The sequence below is a fragment of the Silurus meridionalis genome, chromosome 2 (assembly GCF_014805685.1).
Source record: "Silurus meridionalis isolate SWU-2019-XX chromosome 2, ASM1480568v1, whole genome shotgun sequence".
NCBI lineage: Eukaryota > Metazoa > Chordata > Actinopteri > Siluriformes > Siluridae > Silurus > Silurus meridionalis.
Window position 1 is genome coordinate 21699204 of NC_060885.1, and position 19289 is coordinate 21718492.

At 40.7% G+C, this 19289-nt stretch overlaps 1 protein-coding gene across 3 annotated transcripts; it reads right to left on the reverse strand.

The window, feature by feature from the left end:
- Positions 1-321: 321 nt before the first annotated feature.
- On the reverse strand, positions 322-18989 carry gabrb1 (gamma-aminobutyric acid type A receptor subunit beta1). 3 transcript variants are annotated; one of them, XM_046872447.1, is made up of 10 exons: positions 18361-18987; positions 18173-18264; positions 17978-18045; positions 12524-12744; positions 8422-8504; positions 2593-2727; positions 1912-2064; positions 1492-1562; positions 1315-1380; positions 322-1231 (listed from the first exon to the last, which is right to left on the reverse strand). In XM_046872447.1, exons 1-10 carry the CDS (start codon positions 18450-18452, stop codon positions 884-886), a joined length of 1329 nt encoding a protein of 442 aa, XP_046728403.1. In that variant the 5' UTR covers positions 18453-18987; the 3' UTR covers positions 322-883. The 3 variants fall into 3 exon arrangements, with proteins under 3 accessions (XP_046728403.1, XP_046728402.1, XP_046728404.1); XM_046872446.1 differs by having other exon boundaries at positions 1315-1562; positions 18361-18985; XM_046872448.1 differs by lacking the exon at positions 1912-2064 and having other exon boundaries at positions 1315-1562; positions 18361-18989.
- Positions 18990-19289: the final 300 nt, after the last annotated feature.

Consider the following 19289-nt stretch of genomic DNA (forward strand, 5'->3'; position numbering starts at 1 on the left):
GCGGTGCAGCTGTGTCTGCTGTGAAAGCTTGTTGATATGTTTTAAATGTGTTTCTTGCATTAGTAGTCACATTCAGTCTCACAGCATGAGATACCAGTCTGTGATGCAATGCTCTGTTATACTGCGTTTCTCTATAATATTGATGGTTTTTACAACCATGGCATCGTAATGATGGTATCAAGAGGTGGATTGATTCAGGCAGGACACCGGTGAAGGCCTGAAGGTGTGAAATGCATGGCCCGCCACTCATATATATATATATATATATATATATATATATATATATATATATATATATATATATATATATATATATATATCCCTGTTTGCTCTATTTTCTAATTGGTCATCATGTTGTAACACATTGTGTAAAAGAGCTAAGTGTGGCTACACTAACAATGTGGGACTATCTAATACGCAAGTATTTACCAAGAGTATTAGCACATGTGCACATAGGCATCTCATAACTAAACCAAAGCTGCAGTATCGTTAAAGTCTAAATAAACTCTGTCCCAAATACAGTGCAAATATTTAAAAGGCTGGTAGATATTCTGAGAATTATCATTGTTTATTGTCTAAGACCATAGTGCCTGACTTCAAATGCTGCCTACAGTTACAGCTGTAGTGTTAGCACTAACTCTGGGCTATTGTGCATTTTTTCACAAGTTAGCTGCAGCACCATCACACCCCTGTAGTTCGATCTTACATGAAGCAGGGGTGATGAATAGAAACATCTAATCAGAAACTAAATATTTCTTACATTATCTAGATGACCCTATAGCTTATATATGGCAAGATATCAAATTAAATCAAATAACCCTTTTGTTGAGAGCACTTGACCAGATTTGATAAGTGAAAGCTAAGCTGAGTGCACTGCTGCCCCCTAGTGGACATAATAAAGCCAGTAGACTAGATTGAAGAAAGTGTAGGTGATAGGAAATATGACACGTGACCACTTGTCAATGGCATTCACATCTGTCAGGTCTGGGATTTTCACTTTAAGCTGAGAGGCCTGCTTCTTCAAGTGACTCTTCTTGGGTTTGATTGGCCGCTCAAGGGAAGCAGTCGGTCGGCCGTAAATGTCACAGCCTGTCAGAGGCTTGCGGTACTGAATACTGGCACTGTCATAAGAGAACATGGTATTCCGAGGGTCACCAAGACCACTGAGCATCTCAGCCCCAGTGAGTCGCAGGTCAAGATTGGTAAGGGGAATGTTTCCATGGGGATCCACCTGAGAAAAAGAGAGAGGTGGGTTTAGATTAAAATTGCTATAAGAATATGTGGTTTATGATATCAGTTCTAAATTTTATTCACCTGGATTTTGTTCTCCAGTCTGCTCTTCTCAGTGTTGCTCTTAGCAGCTTTTTCTGCCACTTTCTTCTGTAGGTGAGGACCTCGGCCGAAGAAAATGTAGTTAACAAATGCATACTCAAGCAGGGCCAAGAACACGAAGACAAAGCAGCCCATTAGATATATATCTATGGCTTTTACATAGGGAATCTTGGGTAGTGTCTCTCGTAGATGGGTGTTGATGGTGGTCATGGTCAGTACAGTAGTGATTCCTACAAAGATACAGCAAGACTAAATATACGTATAAATACTTATAGTATATATATATATATATATATATATATATATATATATATATATATATATATATATATATATATATATATATATATATATATATATATATATATATATATATATATATATATATATATATATACTTATACTAAAATAACTCGGCTGTGGCTATAAAAGGGAATAAATGGAAATAAATGCAATGTAATTATAAGGTAGTCATCAGGTTCTTACAATTAACATGATTTGCATAATTAATGCAGCATGGTATTTACAAATATAGTACAAAGCCATTTGTAGTATTTACACACACAAACATGCACACACCTAGAGCTACCCGTGCTGCAGAAGCATCATAGTTAATCCAGAAGGAGACCCAGGACAGGATGGTGATCAGGTTTGAGGGCATGTAGGTTTGCAGGATAAAATATCCAATGTTTCTCTTTAGCTTAAAACTCAGGGACAGACGAGGGTATGACCCTGAAAGGGTAGAGGTGAAAGCAATGTCTTTGGGGCCTCTCTTAGCAAACACATTCTGACATGTTTTTTTTGTACCATCTAGATATTTTTTCTAAATCCAATCCTTTGTTGGTCAACTGTTGTAACAGCACCATTTACTACCACACCAGGAATTCAAATACACAATAATAATAATAATAATAATAATAATAATAATAATAAATAATAGATAATTGTATTAGCATTTATAAAATTTCTGCTTTGACATTATATGCACAACCAGCACAATTAATGCTTTCTAATTTTAGAATACTTAGACAAATGCTCATCATGTAAACCTTTACTATTACCCTTTATTTAATTTTCTATTTTACTACAACATAAAAAATTAATAAATTGAAATAGCTTAATCAGTTTATCATCTGATTTCTTTTAAAAAGTTAATTATAGACATAATATACAATACTATATAGATTATGTCCTATTAATTTCCATAGCAAAATAGTATATATTTTTAGTGGAGACAGTTGTTCAAAAGATGGGCTCTACCTGTTGCAAACACCACCTTCTTTGACAACGTTTTATAGTCAATGATAGAGAACTGTGGCAACTCGATGTTGTCTACTCCAGTCACTGAACTTCCCTCCTGCCAGTAAAACTCAATGTCATCTGTGGTATAGCCATCTGCGAGAAAGAGAAAGTAAAAAAGAAGGAGAGTGAATATTGCACCTAAGAGGATTAAAAAAATAAACTGTGGAGAATATAAGAAAAATATACATATGAAGGTTGGGTTGTTTGACAACTTTTGAAATGTATGTAACTTAATCTGCAAAAAACATGAATCTGCTAATGCAACAAATATATTACAAACAGTATTGGCTGACAGAGTACGATTTTGTAACATGCCCAGACAGGTAATGCTTAAGACAGGTGTACCTAATAAAATGCCAACTAGTATATATTGGGCAGTCAGTGCTCATATATCAGGACAGACCAAAGATGAGAGGTGCCAGCCACCCACTCCCACACTTTCTTGTCTAGGCACTAAATCAGTGTGTGATTGCACAGTGCTGAAATAACACGAACAGCTTAGTGAGAACTCCTCATTTAGACTAAACTGACAGGATTTTCTATCCCTACAGATTTTCTAAAAAGAAACACAGAGCTTCATTAAAGTTGAATCATTGTGGGTTCTGAAAGCAGGACTGTCACAGGAAATCATTCATAGATGTGTATTGTCTATTTTAGCAATTACATGTAACTTTAAAATACTTATGACACAGAGCATAAGTTACTATAATAGTAACTTATTATAATATAAGGTATATATACAGTCATGTGAAAATGAAAGTACACCCCGTTTGAATTCTATTGTTTAACATATCAGCACATAATAAAATCATCTGGTTCTTAGCAAGTCCTAAACTTAGAATACAACCTGAGGTAAACAACACATGACATACTTTTTAATATTTTTTTTATAACAAAAATCAATGCAGATTAGGGATCAGGTATGTGATAACACAATGCCAAGAAGGAAATATATCTGCAATGATCTTAGAAAACTGTTGCTGCCCATTAATCTGGGAAAAATCTATCATTTTACATTAAGGAATTTAAACTTTTAAGAGTTTAAACAAAACTCCTCTGTATACCAAAGTATTCTCCATGTGTCTGACAGCTAAAGCTTGAAAAAAGGTCATGCAACAGGACAATGATCCCAAGCACACCAGCAGATTTACAGTGGAATGACAGAAAAAAAGGAATCAAGTGGCCCAAGTGGTTGCGGTGGCCCAGTCAAAGTTCAGACTTCAGTCTGACTGAAATACTGTGGCAATGTAATATGTATTGTGTGTTTGTGCATCTGAGGTTGTATTTACATAATTCTAAAATCTGATAAGGATCAGATTATGATTTAATTTATGTCCTTATAGTAGTGAAAAGAGTAATCAACTCTCAGATCCATCAACCCTAGGGTAATGTAAGAAGGACTACATTCATATCGAAATATAAAAGCATATGTGCTGTTACTGTTAGAATAGGCTAAACATTATTGTAAATGCATGTAAAAAATGCAAATATAGAAAATTTTATGTTTTTTATTCCCAGATTTGGTAAGTAGACCAAATGTACAGACTATAAAGTGTTATTTCCTTGTTCATTTGGTACATAGAATTCAGTTATAGAAAATGATGGGCAGTGCTGGAAATTTAGAAGAAACATTCATAGAGCCTTGTATTAATGCAACTACGAGGGGTTTCTCTGCATTATTGTAGTCACAGTCCTGAGCTATGCCTTTCTAATAGAAGATTAGGTACTGATTCAATGCTTCCTACACATGTCTCTCCATTTTGGAGACATCCTATCTACCCTAACCACAATGTATATGATCAACTGAAATGTCAAACTACCACAGACCTTCATGCCCTGCATCAGTGCCTCTGTCAGGGTGCGAGCAAAACAGAAGGCGGAAGCCGGAGTACAGCTCGCTTAGGTTTTAATGACAAGTGTGAGGGGGAGAGATGCACACAAGCATGCACACACACACACGCCACAAGCACACGGCAGTCCTTCGGTTTGAGAGAGTCCGAGGTGCGCTTTGGGAGAAGCGTAGCTGACCCAAGATGCGCGGGGAGGAGAAGCGCAGCTGGGACGGGATGGTGGAGTCCGAATGGAACAGAATAATAAAGTCCTGTGTGAAAACCAAAACACGAAAACATAGACCGCACGTAAAGACCAACACATTCAGTAACGAATGGCAGGTAAATGTGAGAGAGGGGATTATTTAGGAGCGGGGTGGAGTGATGATGAGCTTCAGGTGTGGAGGGAGAGCGGAGGCATAGAGAGCCACCAAAGGGGGTGTGGCAGGGAGATCCCTGACATTACCCCCCCAGAGGGGGCGGCACCTGACGCCCCAAACCCACCGATGCCCGGAGGGCCAGGGCACTCGGAGGAGGACCCCGGTGTCCATCCAGGGGCAAAAGGGACCTGGTCAGAACCGCCTGTAGCAGAGACTAGGGACGGAGAGACAGCTTCAGTGGAGGCCGGAGGCGGAGAGACCTCCCCGGCAGAGACTAGAGACCGAGTGACGTCCTCGGCGGCAATCAGGGGCGGATTGACGCCCACTGGGGAGGTCTGGAGCGAAGTGATGTCCAGCACGGAGGACGGGAGCGTAACGATGTCCACCCCGGAGACCCGGAACGGAGTGACGCCTTCGGCGGAGACCTGGACCAAAGGGGTGCCAACCACGGAGGTAACGAGCGGAGCTATGTCCATAGCGGAGATCAGGGAATGAGTGAATGAGTGGGAGCAGAAAAGCGTCCTCGGTGGTGTCCAGAGGCTGTGTGACGCCAACGGCGGAGAGGAGGAACGCACTGACACCATCGCCGGGGCTGTGAGCCGTGACGACGCCTTCAGAGGAACTTGGGAGTGCTTTGTCATCCTCCTAAGGACTCCTTACTTACTGTAAAACATCTTGCCTCAATTTTGCCTGTTACTTATTGATGAGTCGCCTCAGCTAGTTATTTTTAAGATGTTCACTGAGCTATTCACTGCACTCACAATTTAGATTAAAAAAGATATGTAGTACAATGCAATACCCTTAAGCAATGAAGTTTAATATAGATTTCATCTTTTGTTAGGTTAAAACATGTGCATTGTACCAAAAGCTACTTTCTGTGTGTCATGCAGTGAATGTGGTAGCCTGGTGGGCCAGGGCACTCGGAGGAGCCGTCCAGGGTCGAAGGAGATCCGGTTAGAACCGCAGCGGAACTGGGGGAAACACAAGAAGGACCCGAGGTGAAGCGACAACCCCGGTGGAGAGCCGGAACCGAACGATGGCCACTCTGGAGACCTGGAATGGAACAATGCCCTCAACGGAGGTCCGGAACGGAGCACAGTTCACCGCGGAGGCCAGGAACGGAGCGAAACCCTTGCCGAAGACCGGAGACTGAGCAACGTCCTCGGCGAAGACCGGAGGCAGGGCAAAGGTCGGAGGCAGGGTGAAGACCGGGGGCAGGGCGACGCCCTCAGCAGAGACAGGAGGTGGAGAGATGCTTCTGGCAGAGGACAGGGACGAAGCAGCGCCGCAGCGGAGTCCAGAGGCTGAGCAACGTCCTCGGCGGAGACTGGAGGCTGAGCGACTCCCCCGGCAGAGACAGGAGGCTGCATGACGCCCACCGCGGAGGTCTGGAGTGGAGCGACGCCCACAACGGGGGTCTGGAGCGGAGCGATGTCCTCTGTGGAAATCTGGAGCAGAGAAATGTCCACCATGGAGGTCAGGAGTGGAGCGATGCCCTCTGTGTAGGTCTGGAACGGAGGAGTGCCCACCACAGAGGTCAGGAGTGGAGCAACGCCCCCCACAAAGGCCTGGAACGGAGTTAGGTCCACCACGGAAACCCGGTTTGGCATGACATCCTTGGTGATGATCGAAGGCTGGGTGGAGCTCTCAACGGGGCTTACGGGCTGGATGACCCCCTGGGCGGAGACTGGAGGTGGAGCGTCACCCAAGACGGAGAACAGAGATCTGGTGACGCCCACGGCGGAGTCCAGAGGCGGAGCAACGTCCTCGGCGGAGACTGGAGGCTGAGCGACTCCCGGCAGAGACAGGAGGCTGCATGACGCCCACCGCGGAGGTCTGGAGTGGAGCGACAACCACAACGGGGGTCTGGAGCGGAGCGATGTCCTCTGTGGAAATCTGGAGCAGAGAAATGTCCACCATGGAGGTCAGGAGTGGAGCGATGCCCTCTGTGTAGGTCTGGAACGGAGGAGTGCCCACCACAGAGGTCAGGAGTGGAGCAACGCCCCCCACAAAGGCCTGGAACGGAGTTAGGTCCACCACGGAAACCCGGTTTGGCATGACATCCTTGGTGATGATCGAAGGCTGGGTGGAGCTCTCAACGGGGCTTACGGGCTGGATGACCCCCTGGGCGGAGACTGGAGGTGGAGCGTCACCCAAGACGGAGAACAGAGATCTGGTGACGCCCACGGCGGAGTCCAGAGGCCGAGCCATGCTTTAGACGGAGTCCCGAGGATGATCGGAGGCTTAGCGACGCCCTCTACAGTGGTCGGGAGCAGGACGACGCCCTTAGTAGGGTTCAGAGACCAAGCGACGCTTTCGGTGGAGACCGGGAGCAGGAAGGCATACTTGGTGGAGTCCAGAGACCGAGCGACGCCCTCTGCGGGGTTCATAGGCGCGATGTCCCCTTTAGAGGAGCTCAGGGGCGAGTCGTCGCCTTCTGGGGACCTTGGAGGCGAGACGTCACCTTGAGTGGAGCTTGGTTGCGTGACATCGTTTTGAGAGGGCCTCAGAGGCGAGATGTCGCCGTTCGGCTGCCGGTTCACCACGGAAGCGCGAGTCATCTTCTTTCTGCTTCGATTGGTCCTGCTGTTACAGATCGGATCACGCAGAGTCCACGGTAGCAACCCGATCATGTCTCTTTGAGGTCCTTTATTCTGTCATGCGGCGAATGAATGGAGGTGTAAGCTGGAGTGCAGCTCGCTTTAGTTTAATGGGGGGAGTGACACAAACACACATAAATAGCAGTCCTTAGATATGGAGAAAGTGACAGCTGTGGTACACCCTGGAGGGGCAATGCCCACACAGTCCTGGAATTAGCAAAGAGGAGGAAGGAGTATTCCGAGGTGCGCTTGGGGAAAAGCGCAGCCGATCTGAGGTGCGCTTGGGGAGAAGCGCAGCCGTTGCAGGATAGCGAAGTCCGAATGGGAAGGAAAGCATAGGGTTACGCATATACCAACAAACATATACCCGTACACATACAATAACGGACCGGGAGTGAGTGTGAGTGAGGGGTTTATCTAGGAGTGCTTAACTAGTCCCAGGTGTGTGTGATTGAAGCCCGGGTGCTTCAGAGAAAGCGGCAGCATGACAGCCGCCGAAGAGGGCGTGGAAGGTGGATTCTTGACACTATGTTTTAGACCAATTTTAAGATAAAAACCTGCAAGTTATTTTTTAAAATCGTGTACTATAAGTTGGAACTAGTACTGTATTGTGTATACACATTGGTCACAAAAATTTATTGCAAAGTCAAGATAATTGGAAGAACCAACTAATCACTTAGATAGTACAACAATATACATAAGAGAAATGAAATAGTTTCAATCTATACTGAGTTTTAATTTTTTTATTTTACTGTTTACACATTTTAGCGCAAGCTTGTGATATTCAGAAAATTTCTATTTTTGACACCACTTTTGTTTTCTGAGGCATTAATACAGTAAATTTTGTAATATGAGAACATTTAAAACTTCTAACGGTATGACTGACATCATGCATTTTATTAGCTTTTGTAGCTCGTAGAGTTACATAGAGGACATATTAAGATTGGGTTACTGTGACTTGCACTAAAGATGACTTACAGCTCTCAATCTCCAGAGTGCAGTTTTGTTCATCCAGGGGGTACCTCCGCAGGTCCATCATACAGGCTGCTGTAGTAGTAATCCTGGTCAAATAAACACCACTATGTCTGAACACAGTTCACAATGGAACCAACAGTGAACATCCACAAGAAAAAAATGTTTGATATGAAATGGTGAAACGTTTCTTGTATTTACTAATTGTGTTGTAACATAAAAGATAAATAAGCATATAGGCAACGTTGACAAAAATATTTGCTTGATATAAATACTACCTCACATACTGTTCATTACTTTCAACAAACAAAAGTATGACAATAGACACACAACACTCAACCCTTCCCCTGCCCTCAATCCTTTCTTTCTTTCTTTCTTTCTTTCTTCTTTCTTTCTTTCTTTCCTTCCTTCCTTCCTTCCTCCCTCCCACTTTCCTGTGCTGGTAATTGCCTTCACACTGTCTCACTAACTGCTGCCATCACACTAAAATATCACAAGTTAGATCTTAATTATGGTGTGCTTTAATTAACACCAGACATTCAGCACATGACTATTGCACATAGCACAACGCTTTCAGACCCAGACAGCTCCAGATGGTTATGGATATAAAATTAAGCCCTGCTGCTAGACATCTGGGTACCCACACACTAACAATGACGAACCTGTTATTCTCCTGGATTGATTTTCTTCAGTGGAACAGAGGTAGTTCTAATCTAATCAGTAATTACAAAAACATTTTCCAAAAGCACTCAAAAGGAACACACAAACAGACCTAGCATTAGACATATGTCTCTCCGACATGCAAAACCATTGTGATAAACAGTGTCTGAAACTCTGGGGAAAAAACAGCTTGATTAAACCTGCAAAAAAAACTTATGCAATATTATTTATTAACAACATTTACAAACAGAAATCTGTTAGTTTTGCATTTGTTGTTTTAAATATTCATTTTGGCAAATCTCCCCTAAAATAAGAATATACAAAGTGGACTTTTGTGGGTTTCCATTCCATTCCCTTCACATTTTTATGGCTCTTCTATCCAAGAAGGAACAAACTTATTGTATTTATGTAATAAATTTAACAAGTTCAGGAGGTGGAGCTGGAGGTAGCAGAGCTCAAGATGTTGAAGGTTTTCATTGGGAGTGACAAGGTGGAGACAAGGTGAGAGAGGCGAGATTGAGATGGTTTGGACATGTGCAGAGAAAGGACATGGGGCATATCGGTAGGAGAATGCTGAGGATGGAGCTGCCAAAAAGGAGGAAAAGAAGAAGGCCAAGAAGGAGGTTTATAGATGTGGTGAAGAAAGACATGCAGGTAGTTGGTGTGAAAGAGGCAGATGTAAAGACAGGGGGGTGGAGACAGATGATCTGCTGTGGCGACCCCTAATGGGAGCAGCCAAAAGAAGAAGAAAAAGAAGAATGTTCTGATATTCCGACTCAGGGCCAAGGTGTTTAATCCCTCTTGAACAAAAGTGTCTATTAAAATGTTTTACAACTCTAGCTTACTTTTCAGAACTAGGGATTCTACTTAACATACTATACCTACTTGTCCTGCTAAGGAGAAGGACAGAGTCCTTTGTATTATTCTAGACTTGAAAGGGTTGAACTAGTTTAATGCTGAACGTAGAAAAGAAATTTAAAACAGGCCACACAATTTATCTGCTCAAAGCTAGATTGACTGAGAATGACAGACACTCTGACATCTCAGTGTATTGGCAGGAATTATTGTGCTTAAATATATTTTCATATAGATTACTATGTGCAGTACCAGCTCCTACTAAGGATGTTGGGCTCACTGTCTGTAGCTGCAATAGTAGTTCTCTTGGGCCTCTTGGAATTAAGAGCCTTCAAAAGTGGGTTATCAGCTTGCAGCTAGGCTCTGAGCATTCTTGTTTCAACAAGAGGAGCACAAGTTCTAGTCCAGCCAAGACACAAAGCTTTCCTCATGAAAAAGGAACAAAGGACCTTTTGGAATCCTACTGTAAGATTAAACACATCAACAAGCTGAAAATGAGAGACATGATCAATCTGCCAGTTACATTTCTTATTACTAGGTGTAATTACTAGAGCTGCAACCAACGATTATTTTGGTAATCGATTAATCGGACGTATTATTATTATTTTCTTCTTTAATTAATCTTTTTTTTTTTAGATGTTTTGCTTATTATAACTATATAATACCTTAATGCATGGCATTTATGTATAAAAGTGTAATTTAAAAAAATGCAAAAGCCACATTCAGTTTAACTATCTTTAAATTGACATTTTAAAGCTTATAGTGGCTGCTTGTTGCATGTGGAATTTCTCCTTTGAACAAATTCACTCATGGGTTGTTTCTTTCTCTAATAAAAACAACAGCATTTGAGTATGCAAGGTGAAACTATTTGTGTAAATCAACATTAGTATTGTTGACAACCATGCTTTTTGTTCAATTGTGAAAATATAAGCATATAGAGTATATAATTGATTACATTTTCTATAATAATTTAATGATATATGCATAAATTAAATATACAAACATTGAACACAAGAATTTTCCCATAGTAAAGTTGCAGTAAATGACGTTTAAAAAGATTGTAGAAGACTGTTGTAGTAGACAAACTACAGAAGGAGAATGAAATGGAGAAACGCACTAATTTAACAGGCTTGATTAAAAAAGGAAAAAATATGCATTGGTATACAAATACATGACCATTCATTGAAAACCACAACAGTGAATACTTTTTTTTTTATCGTTTACTACTGCTGTTATTTGCTGCTTTTAGATTTTGTGTGTTCGCATCATTTTAATCAAATCCTATGTTGGGGAAGAGGATTATACAGTTTTTGCTTTCTGTGCTGTTTCACCTTCATCTGTGACACCAGTGTGTTTTCTTTTCATGTGCATCACTGTGGTACTTCCATGCCACATGAGCTCTGCTTTGCATAAGTTGCAGGTTACAGTCTTCGTTGACTTTTTCTGATGCCAGTTGACTTGTACTTTCTGCCATTTTTCAAGCGGCTGTTTTATCTTGCCTTCACGCTAACCCGTAACTTGAGCATCCCAATTAATCGATAATGGCATTCGTTGACAACAAATTTCATTATTAATTTTATCGATTCGTTGTTACAGCCCTAAATATATGGTGTACTGTATATTAAATCCACAGGTTCGGCCCCTGTGGAGTGAAGTGAAGACTGAGAATCAACCTAGTCCTGGAACTCATGAACACAAGAACATGGGCCTTGTATTGTATTTTCTCAGATGGAACAGTTCCAGAAATATTGTGCATCCAAACCCAGTATCTGTGATTTTTGAATGTAAAAAACCCACACGGTTCCATGTTACTCAAACCAGTTACGATCCAGCAGGAACTCAGCGTTCCATGAAAAGATGGTTGCATAACTATATGTATGATACAACAGTATATATACCAATAAACTATGTAATGGAAAAAAAAGACCTTTGACACATGGCTATGGGGATTTGCATTTAGTTAGCCACAAGAGCAGAAGTGATATGCAACATTGACATCAAGTGAAAAGCCCTAGTGCACAGACAGCATTCTAATTTATCCAAAAGGTGCTCGGTTGAGGTAAGGTCAGTCTTTTTCATTGTGCACATGGGGTATTATCATGCTAGAACAGGTTTTGGCCCCAGTGTAGTTCCAGTAATGAGAAAATGCCATTATAATAGCGTTTGAGAATAAGAAAAATTAAAAATTTAACAGACACTATATATATCCCATTTCTATAAATAGATTTTGTAAAAAAAAAAACAATTGTCCTTAGAAAAAGCAAAGCTTGAATTGACATAGAGATAAATAAATAACACAACTATAACTGTATTTAACTAAATCTGACATTGGCAGCTTAAAGAGAACTTGCTTAAGTAGGGCAAAGACAGCTTCATCTATCATCAGTGTACAGGAAATATACAAGCTCTATATGACTCACACTGACTAACTCCAAAAAATGCAACATTAGAAAAGCCAGGGGAATACTGCTTGCCCTAGAACAGGCACACACAAATTTAAACACTGCAAACATACAAATAATAAGACACTGTCATTAATTCTGACATTAGCTGACCAGGACAAATTTTTTTCAGTAAAGCCCCATACACTAACCTGAGACCATAGAGCACAGTTCCATCTGGATGCAGCCGAATCATGCGGTTTTTGACGGTGACACCATGAACAAAAGATTTCTTGTCATTTATGAAATAAGTATCAGGCACCCAGAGTTGATCAGCCACACGGTTATCCAGTGTCAGGTTCAGAGGAATCCCAGTGTAGGACAAGCGTTTATCACGCCATGATTGCTGGAAATACATGGTGATGGTGTAGTCCTGTGGCAAAAGCAAAACATTTATTTTTATATCACGGCCATTTGTGTTCCATTTTCTTTCTTACTCCTGAAATGAATTCCCAGAGCACATAATTGACCGATTTGACAATCATACTGGTAGTGAAACTGACCCAAAAGCCATATAGCTTTCCTGTTGTATATGTTCTATGAGGCTGCAAATCAGAAGGTACTATAAGCTAATCCATACCTGTTTCAAGGTATTTGTATTTTTTTCTTAGAATATAAATTTTTAGCATTTTACAGACATTAAACCTCAGACATGAACTCTGATCTAGAACACAATTGAAACATTCAGTAATTATCAAATGTCAGCTTGACACAAATTCCTCTCTGTGCAGCAAGTTATTGTTATAATGCTACTGATTATATATAGATATGTACCCATGTAGAATCCTCTTTTAATTGTTTTATAGGTTTCTTTACATTTCTGGTGTTCTGGGGGAAAAAAATCCCAATCATGGTTTCTGCCTTTTTATAACAGTTCCCTTTGACAATATCTAGTCCTGTTTTTATATTTTATTCGAAGATGAAAAAGCAAACAATTAAAAGATAATTCATAAAAGAGAACCCAGGTTTCTAAGCATGGCCCAAGGGAAAGTTTTAAAATGAATTTGGAACAGTTAAAATGAATATTACCTTATCTGTGCTGAACCACACAAACACACACACACAAACACACACACACACACACACACACACACACACACACACACACACACACACAAATACACGCACGTGCGCACATGCACATATACACACAATACAACCTAGTCTGCAGTTTACGAAGATGCTTATACTATCAATTTAGAGCATACCTCAGGGGAAACAAAGTTTCTGGGAACTTTCTGATTGTTGGATTTAGGGTTATGTAGGGCACCTGAAATAATTCAGGGTTGTACTGCATTGCAAGAGGCAATGCATTGCAAGAAGAGTAGTGTCCTTTTGGCATAATACAAAAAAACCTTGTGTGTACTATTAAGACATCACTATAAAATATAGTCAAAGATTTTTGCCTTTAATCCCAAACAATGGCAAATGATATAATTAAAAAACAAAAAATAAACTCAGGAGCTATATCCCGAAGTTGGATCTTAGATATAGGAAAGGATTGGCAGTTTGCAGGTAAATTAATTGCAGTCCCAAGTCAAAACACTGGCTCCTGTGGTTCTTCTTGATAGAGCTGGACAACTGGGACAGGGCACACTGACCCACAACTCGCCATTTAATTTATCATATGTGCCTTATTTCCCCTATTTCTTTTCATGCTGCAAAAAACAGCAACAAAGAGTGGTTGTGATAACCCGAGCAGATCTTCTGGCCCCCTGTAGTGACTTACCAACTAAGGACACTACCGCAAACACTGCTAAAGCTAAAATCTATTGGGAGATGGACACCAAAATGGCCTATAGGCAAGGTTGCCTTAACTTTGGCATTCCTTTTCATGAGATGCACCTTCTCCTTATGGCAATTACCATTTACTACCATAAACTGTACATCCTTCTGCCAGTGGCAGGCCGTGCATTTGGTACCTGGGCCTTCAGAGGGGAAATTAATTTACCTCTTAATACCACCACTATCATGTTGCAGTTATAGAAACCATCAATACAATTAAAAAAACGCAATATAACAATGCGTGGCATTACAGAGAGAGAGAGACATTTCGCATATGGAGGGTGAATACTGTTTTACTAAAGCAAGAAACCCAGTTAAGACTCCAAACCTCTACACTACAACCGCAACTGTGCACCTACATCATTTGGAGCAGTTCAGAATCAATATTTGTCTAATAACATTACAAAACATAAAAGTTTTAATAAAATACAACCTACTCACCAGAGATGCAAACGCATAATTTGCACCACACCTCAGAGGCTGTAATCCAGTGGTATAATGTACAGCCAGTGTAAGCCAGTATTCACTGGAAGTAGCGAACAAACCCTTTCCCGGGTTTACATTTTCTTCATAATGCATTTTTATGTTTGTCCGAAAGCAAATCAATTTCTCTTCCTCCGTAGGCATAAAACTTTAACTCAAATGTGTTAATGTGTGCAGAGCACTTGGCTGTAACAGTTTCACTCTGACCAACCAATCAGAGGACGGAAAAAGCTGACTTTATTCTGAGCCAGCTAGCTGAGGTGAAATTTAAACCTGATTGGTTAAAGAAACAGACTTATTAATAATATTCTCTATTGTAAAAGGCCAGCAGGACAGACTTTGAAGGCCCTGGGCAGATTAGAATGACATGGCAGCACATAGAGGCTGAAATCTGATTAGACATCCACATACACGTACTGGAAGCAGTGCAGCCAAGAGAAATGCTATGAAATGAAGAGAATAAACTGTTGGGAATAAATTAATAAAATTTTTATGAAACAAATATTAGAATTTAGTTGTAAATGTAGGTCAGTGCTTCTGTCAGTGTTTAGGCCAGCAGAGAAGGCTGACCACCCACCACTGCCATCTGCTACCTGTGCACCACTATACAAGCTGGAAAAAATTATGTAATTAAAAAGTTAATTATGAACTAGCTGTATAAATTTTTTGTCAGAAGTAAATAAAAAAAAAAAATGTTATGAAAGTGAATGTTTGACACCAACCTTTAATTAGAGCTGTCTCTTTCAGTTAACTGTTTTAAAATGGCATGCAATGACAAATTCATCGCAAGATACATGGGGTTAACAGGCCTTCAAATAGTGCTGTGTAACATTCTATGGCCTCATTTCTCTGCTACCATCAAGCAGGCTCGAAAGCTACGGGTAAAATGCTCAAGAATGTGATGTCTTAAAAAACTTGCATAGGTTAAGGATATCACAGAAAGCAAACATTTTAAGCTCTGTGGTCTTTTAAAAGGAGAAGGCCAAAGTATTCCCCCTCAGCAGTGCACTTTGATACACTTAAGATGATATGTGTCATTATTGCAAGTTCAAACAGCAGTATCATGCCATGTCTTATAGATATGGTGCAAGCAGTGTACAATAACATCAAAAGCTGGATTCTCTATAAAATTATTCAACAGTGTTGTCAACAGAAATCTAATCTATAATATATTATTATTGTTGTTATTATTATTATTATTATTATTATTTATGTCATTCAACGCTTCGAATGATCCGAATGCATGACTTGTTTTCTACATCCCCAAGTTTTGCCACATTATCCATGGGTGCATTCCCTTCACTGAAACACAGACTTCAGATCAGAAACACTGATGATTGCTTTCAAAGCCAAAAATAGACTAGCCCTCGTCTACCTGAAAACACTTATCAAACTCAGCTTTGCACCATGTTCCCTTTAAACCTTTAGCATTGTTCAACTTGACCCACGATTACTCATGAAACAAGAAAGGCATGCATCAAGACTCATTTATCTCCTAAAAAAGAACTTCCTCTGGCTGTCCCAACAGCTAAGACACTGGACACTAAAGACCTCCAGTCTACCAATCACTTCATTGAAAATATATGAATTGGCTGAATTGGTTACTGTGACTGTATCACTGGTGTGCTTAATATTCTGAAATGTAGTCAAAATTAATGCCAGCTACTAGAGTGTGCCCTTTACATTTATATCCTTTTCAATATGATCCTACTCTTCACTCTTCTGATCAGTATTCATTTGGAAAAATATGAGTGAGCTCAATATAACATTATTCAACTTAATTGTGTATAAACAGGTACAATGCTATGGAACTATATATAGATAATTAGTATATAAAGTATATTAAGTGTATAAAAAGGAAACATATGGTGTGTAAAGAATGTGATGTGTTACTACAGTATAGTGTTTTGTATAAACAATGTAAACTCATTGTATCGATTTCTACAGCAGTGTATCTTTTTTTTTAGAAAATATATAAAAGATGTGTGGTATAACATCAGTCCACAGCTGCTATTCCTTGGTCATCCGAGCAAAGCCAACACTGACCTGTTAAAATTACTAATGCATGACCTTCTTCACGGAAATGGCTCTGTTCAGACCCCTATCCATAATGCACTAAAATATATTTTCCATCATGGGATGATCTGGCACCTTGTCAGAACAAAAAGCTCAGCTACTGCCTATGCAGTCCAAAAGCCAGAGCACCTTAGAGACCCACATGTACAGTAGCACTGAAGTAGCAAAAGAGATAAAGATGTCTTTGTTGTTCCCAGTACTATTTTGTCATCCTCAAGTTTTTATTGTTATGTGTATGATGTGTGTGATGTTATGTGTATATTAGGACAACTTCTACACTGTGCACAAGAAATCATCTTGTACTCAGTGTAACAGAAGTGTGTAAATCCTAATCTGCCATTGCCGTCAGCATCATAATCAAACCTCTGGTTTTGTGAATTTTGGAGCACTCCTGTACTGAAGCCCCTAGACAAACTACATAATACAGCCACTATTAAGCAGAGATGGGAAGTAATAGAGTACAAATACAACTTTCTGTACTTAATTAGATTGTTCTGGTATCAGTTCTTTACTTCACTTTTTTTTGCACAACTTTTTTTTTACACAAATATCTGTACTTTCTACTTTATATTTTTTGAAGCCAGGCTCATTACTTTAGTTTTCATCTATTTGGTGAAATGTGGATGTTTTTTCTTTGTTTACAGCCCATCAACCTATTTCCAGTCATTGCACAGCTTTTTCAATCTACCACTCGTGTATAATTTCCTGCCTGTCACACACCACAGACGTAGGCTAGTTTACGGCAGAAGGCAACGAGAAGTACGGGGTTAACGTGGATGAGACAGAGGGAATCAGCGATGTAAACATGACTGAGAACAGAAACATTCCTGATCACCTGATCATCATTATCTTTTCTCTGCTTGTGCTCTATATGGTGGATGTTCAGTCTGGATACATTCATTAGGTAACAACATTTTTTATTCTTTTGTATCAATATATTAATATGATGTGAGGTCCAGTTACCAGCGTGACACTAAAACAGATAGAGGTAATAGTTACTTTTTTACTTAAGCATGTGTCAGAGCCCAAACTATTCTACTTTAACTTGAGTGAAAAAGTGTAGTCAGTGGTCACGTCAACATTTAACATGAGTATCTGTACTTCTACTATCATGTATAGGCCTGACATTAGTCATGATCTCTCTCTCTTTCACAAACACACACAATAAATAAATAAATAAACAAACAAACAAACAAATAAATAAACCTCCTGTTTTAGGAAAAAAAAAATAGGTATAAATCAAGTATCTGTGTGCTCCTCACCATGTTCACCTCAGACACCATATCAATACTGGAGATGTCAATACTCATCCCGACGTCAACAGGAGGACCTGCGAAACGCAACCCATCAAAATCTATAACATCAACTCTTCACACTGTACGATAACACACACACACACACACACACACACACACACACAGGCAGTGCTTTTACCAGTGCTGAATCAAGTTAATTACCTCCAAAATCGGGCCTGAGCCGAATGTCGTAGCCTTTGAGCAGTTTGTCCACGGTGACTTTCACGTACGACATGTTGCTTGGCTCGTTAACCCTGCAGGAGAAGAAAGTAAGATTCAACAGAAAATCGCTGCAAACAGCGCGCGCGTGGATATTTATATGTGTGTGGGTGTGTGTGTGTGTGTGTTACCTGTGCGAGATTGGAGTGCGGCCGAGTGTCACGGCCAGCAGCACGGGCAGCCACAGCAGCACCGCGCGCAAGCGCTCTCCAGTCTTCCACATATCGCAGACACAAACACGAGCTTACGAAGCGGCCCCGCAAATCTCAAACAGCTACGCACGCACGCACGACGTGACCAGCATGCATAAATATGCAAACCAGTGTAGGAAAAAAAACGCGTGGGGAGAACAAATAGACTGGCTGATTTAAAAAAGAGTGGAGCGGAAAGAAGTGATTGCGCCAGAGCTGCTCCCGGGGGCGCCTGTGCCGAGTTCGTGGAGACGCAGCGCGGGGAGTGTAAGAGTATGCCACTCAGGTCCCATTGTTCCAGGCGCGGCGCAGCGTGCTCCACGCGCTCTGGCTTCTCATCCGCACCTGACAAGAGCCACAAGTGCACTAAACCCCCTCAGTGTCCGTCTGCTCGTTCGTCTGATCGTCACTCCTGTCCGAGGTGTCGCACGCCTTACTAAATACGCAGATACTGGAGATACGGTTGGAGCTGCACGAACACGCTCAGCTCCGCGAGCTCCTTTTGCTCCTTCTCTAAATTGGCCACGCGTCACGCGCGCACACTCAGGAACAGTACTTGTTAGAGAAACAAAAACGGATGGAAATTTTGCCTGGGAAAAAAGGCACGCAGTATAACAACTCGCTGTGGCATGAATAATAGATTAGAAGAGATACCGGGTGCATAGAGGAAAAGTGCAGACAATTTACAAACTGAAATATGCTGTATAAAAAGTAATATTTACTACATCCATACATGTACATCTGTTAATTATAGGTTTTAGAATACTACTACTACTACTACTACTACTACTACTAATAATAATAATAATAATGGTTCTGATGTAAATGTTCTTGCAAGGCAAACCTTCTTATCAATCAGGATTATGTCT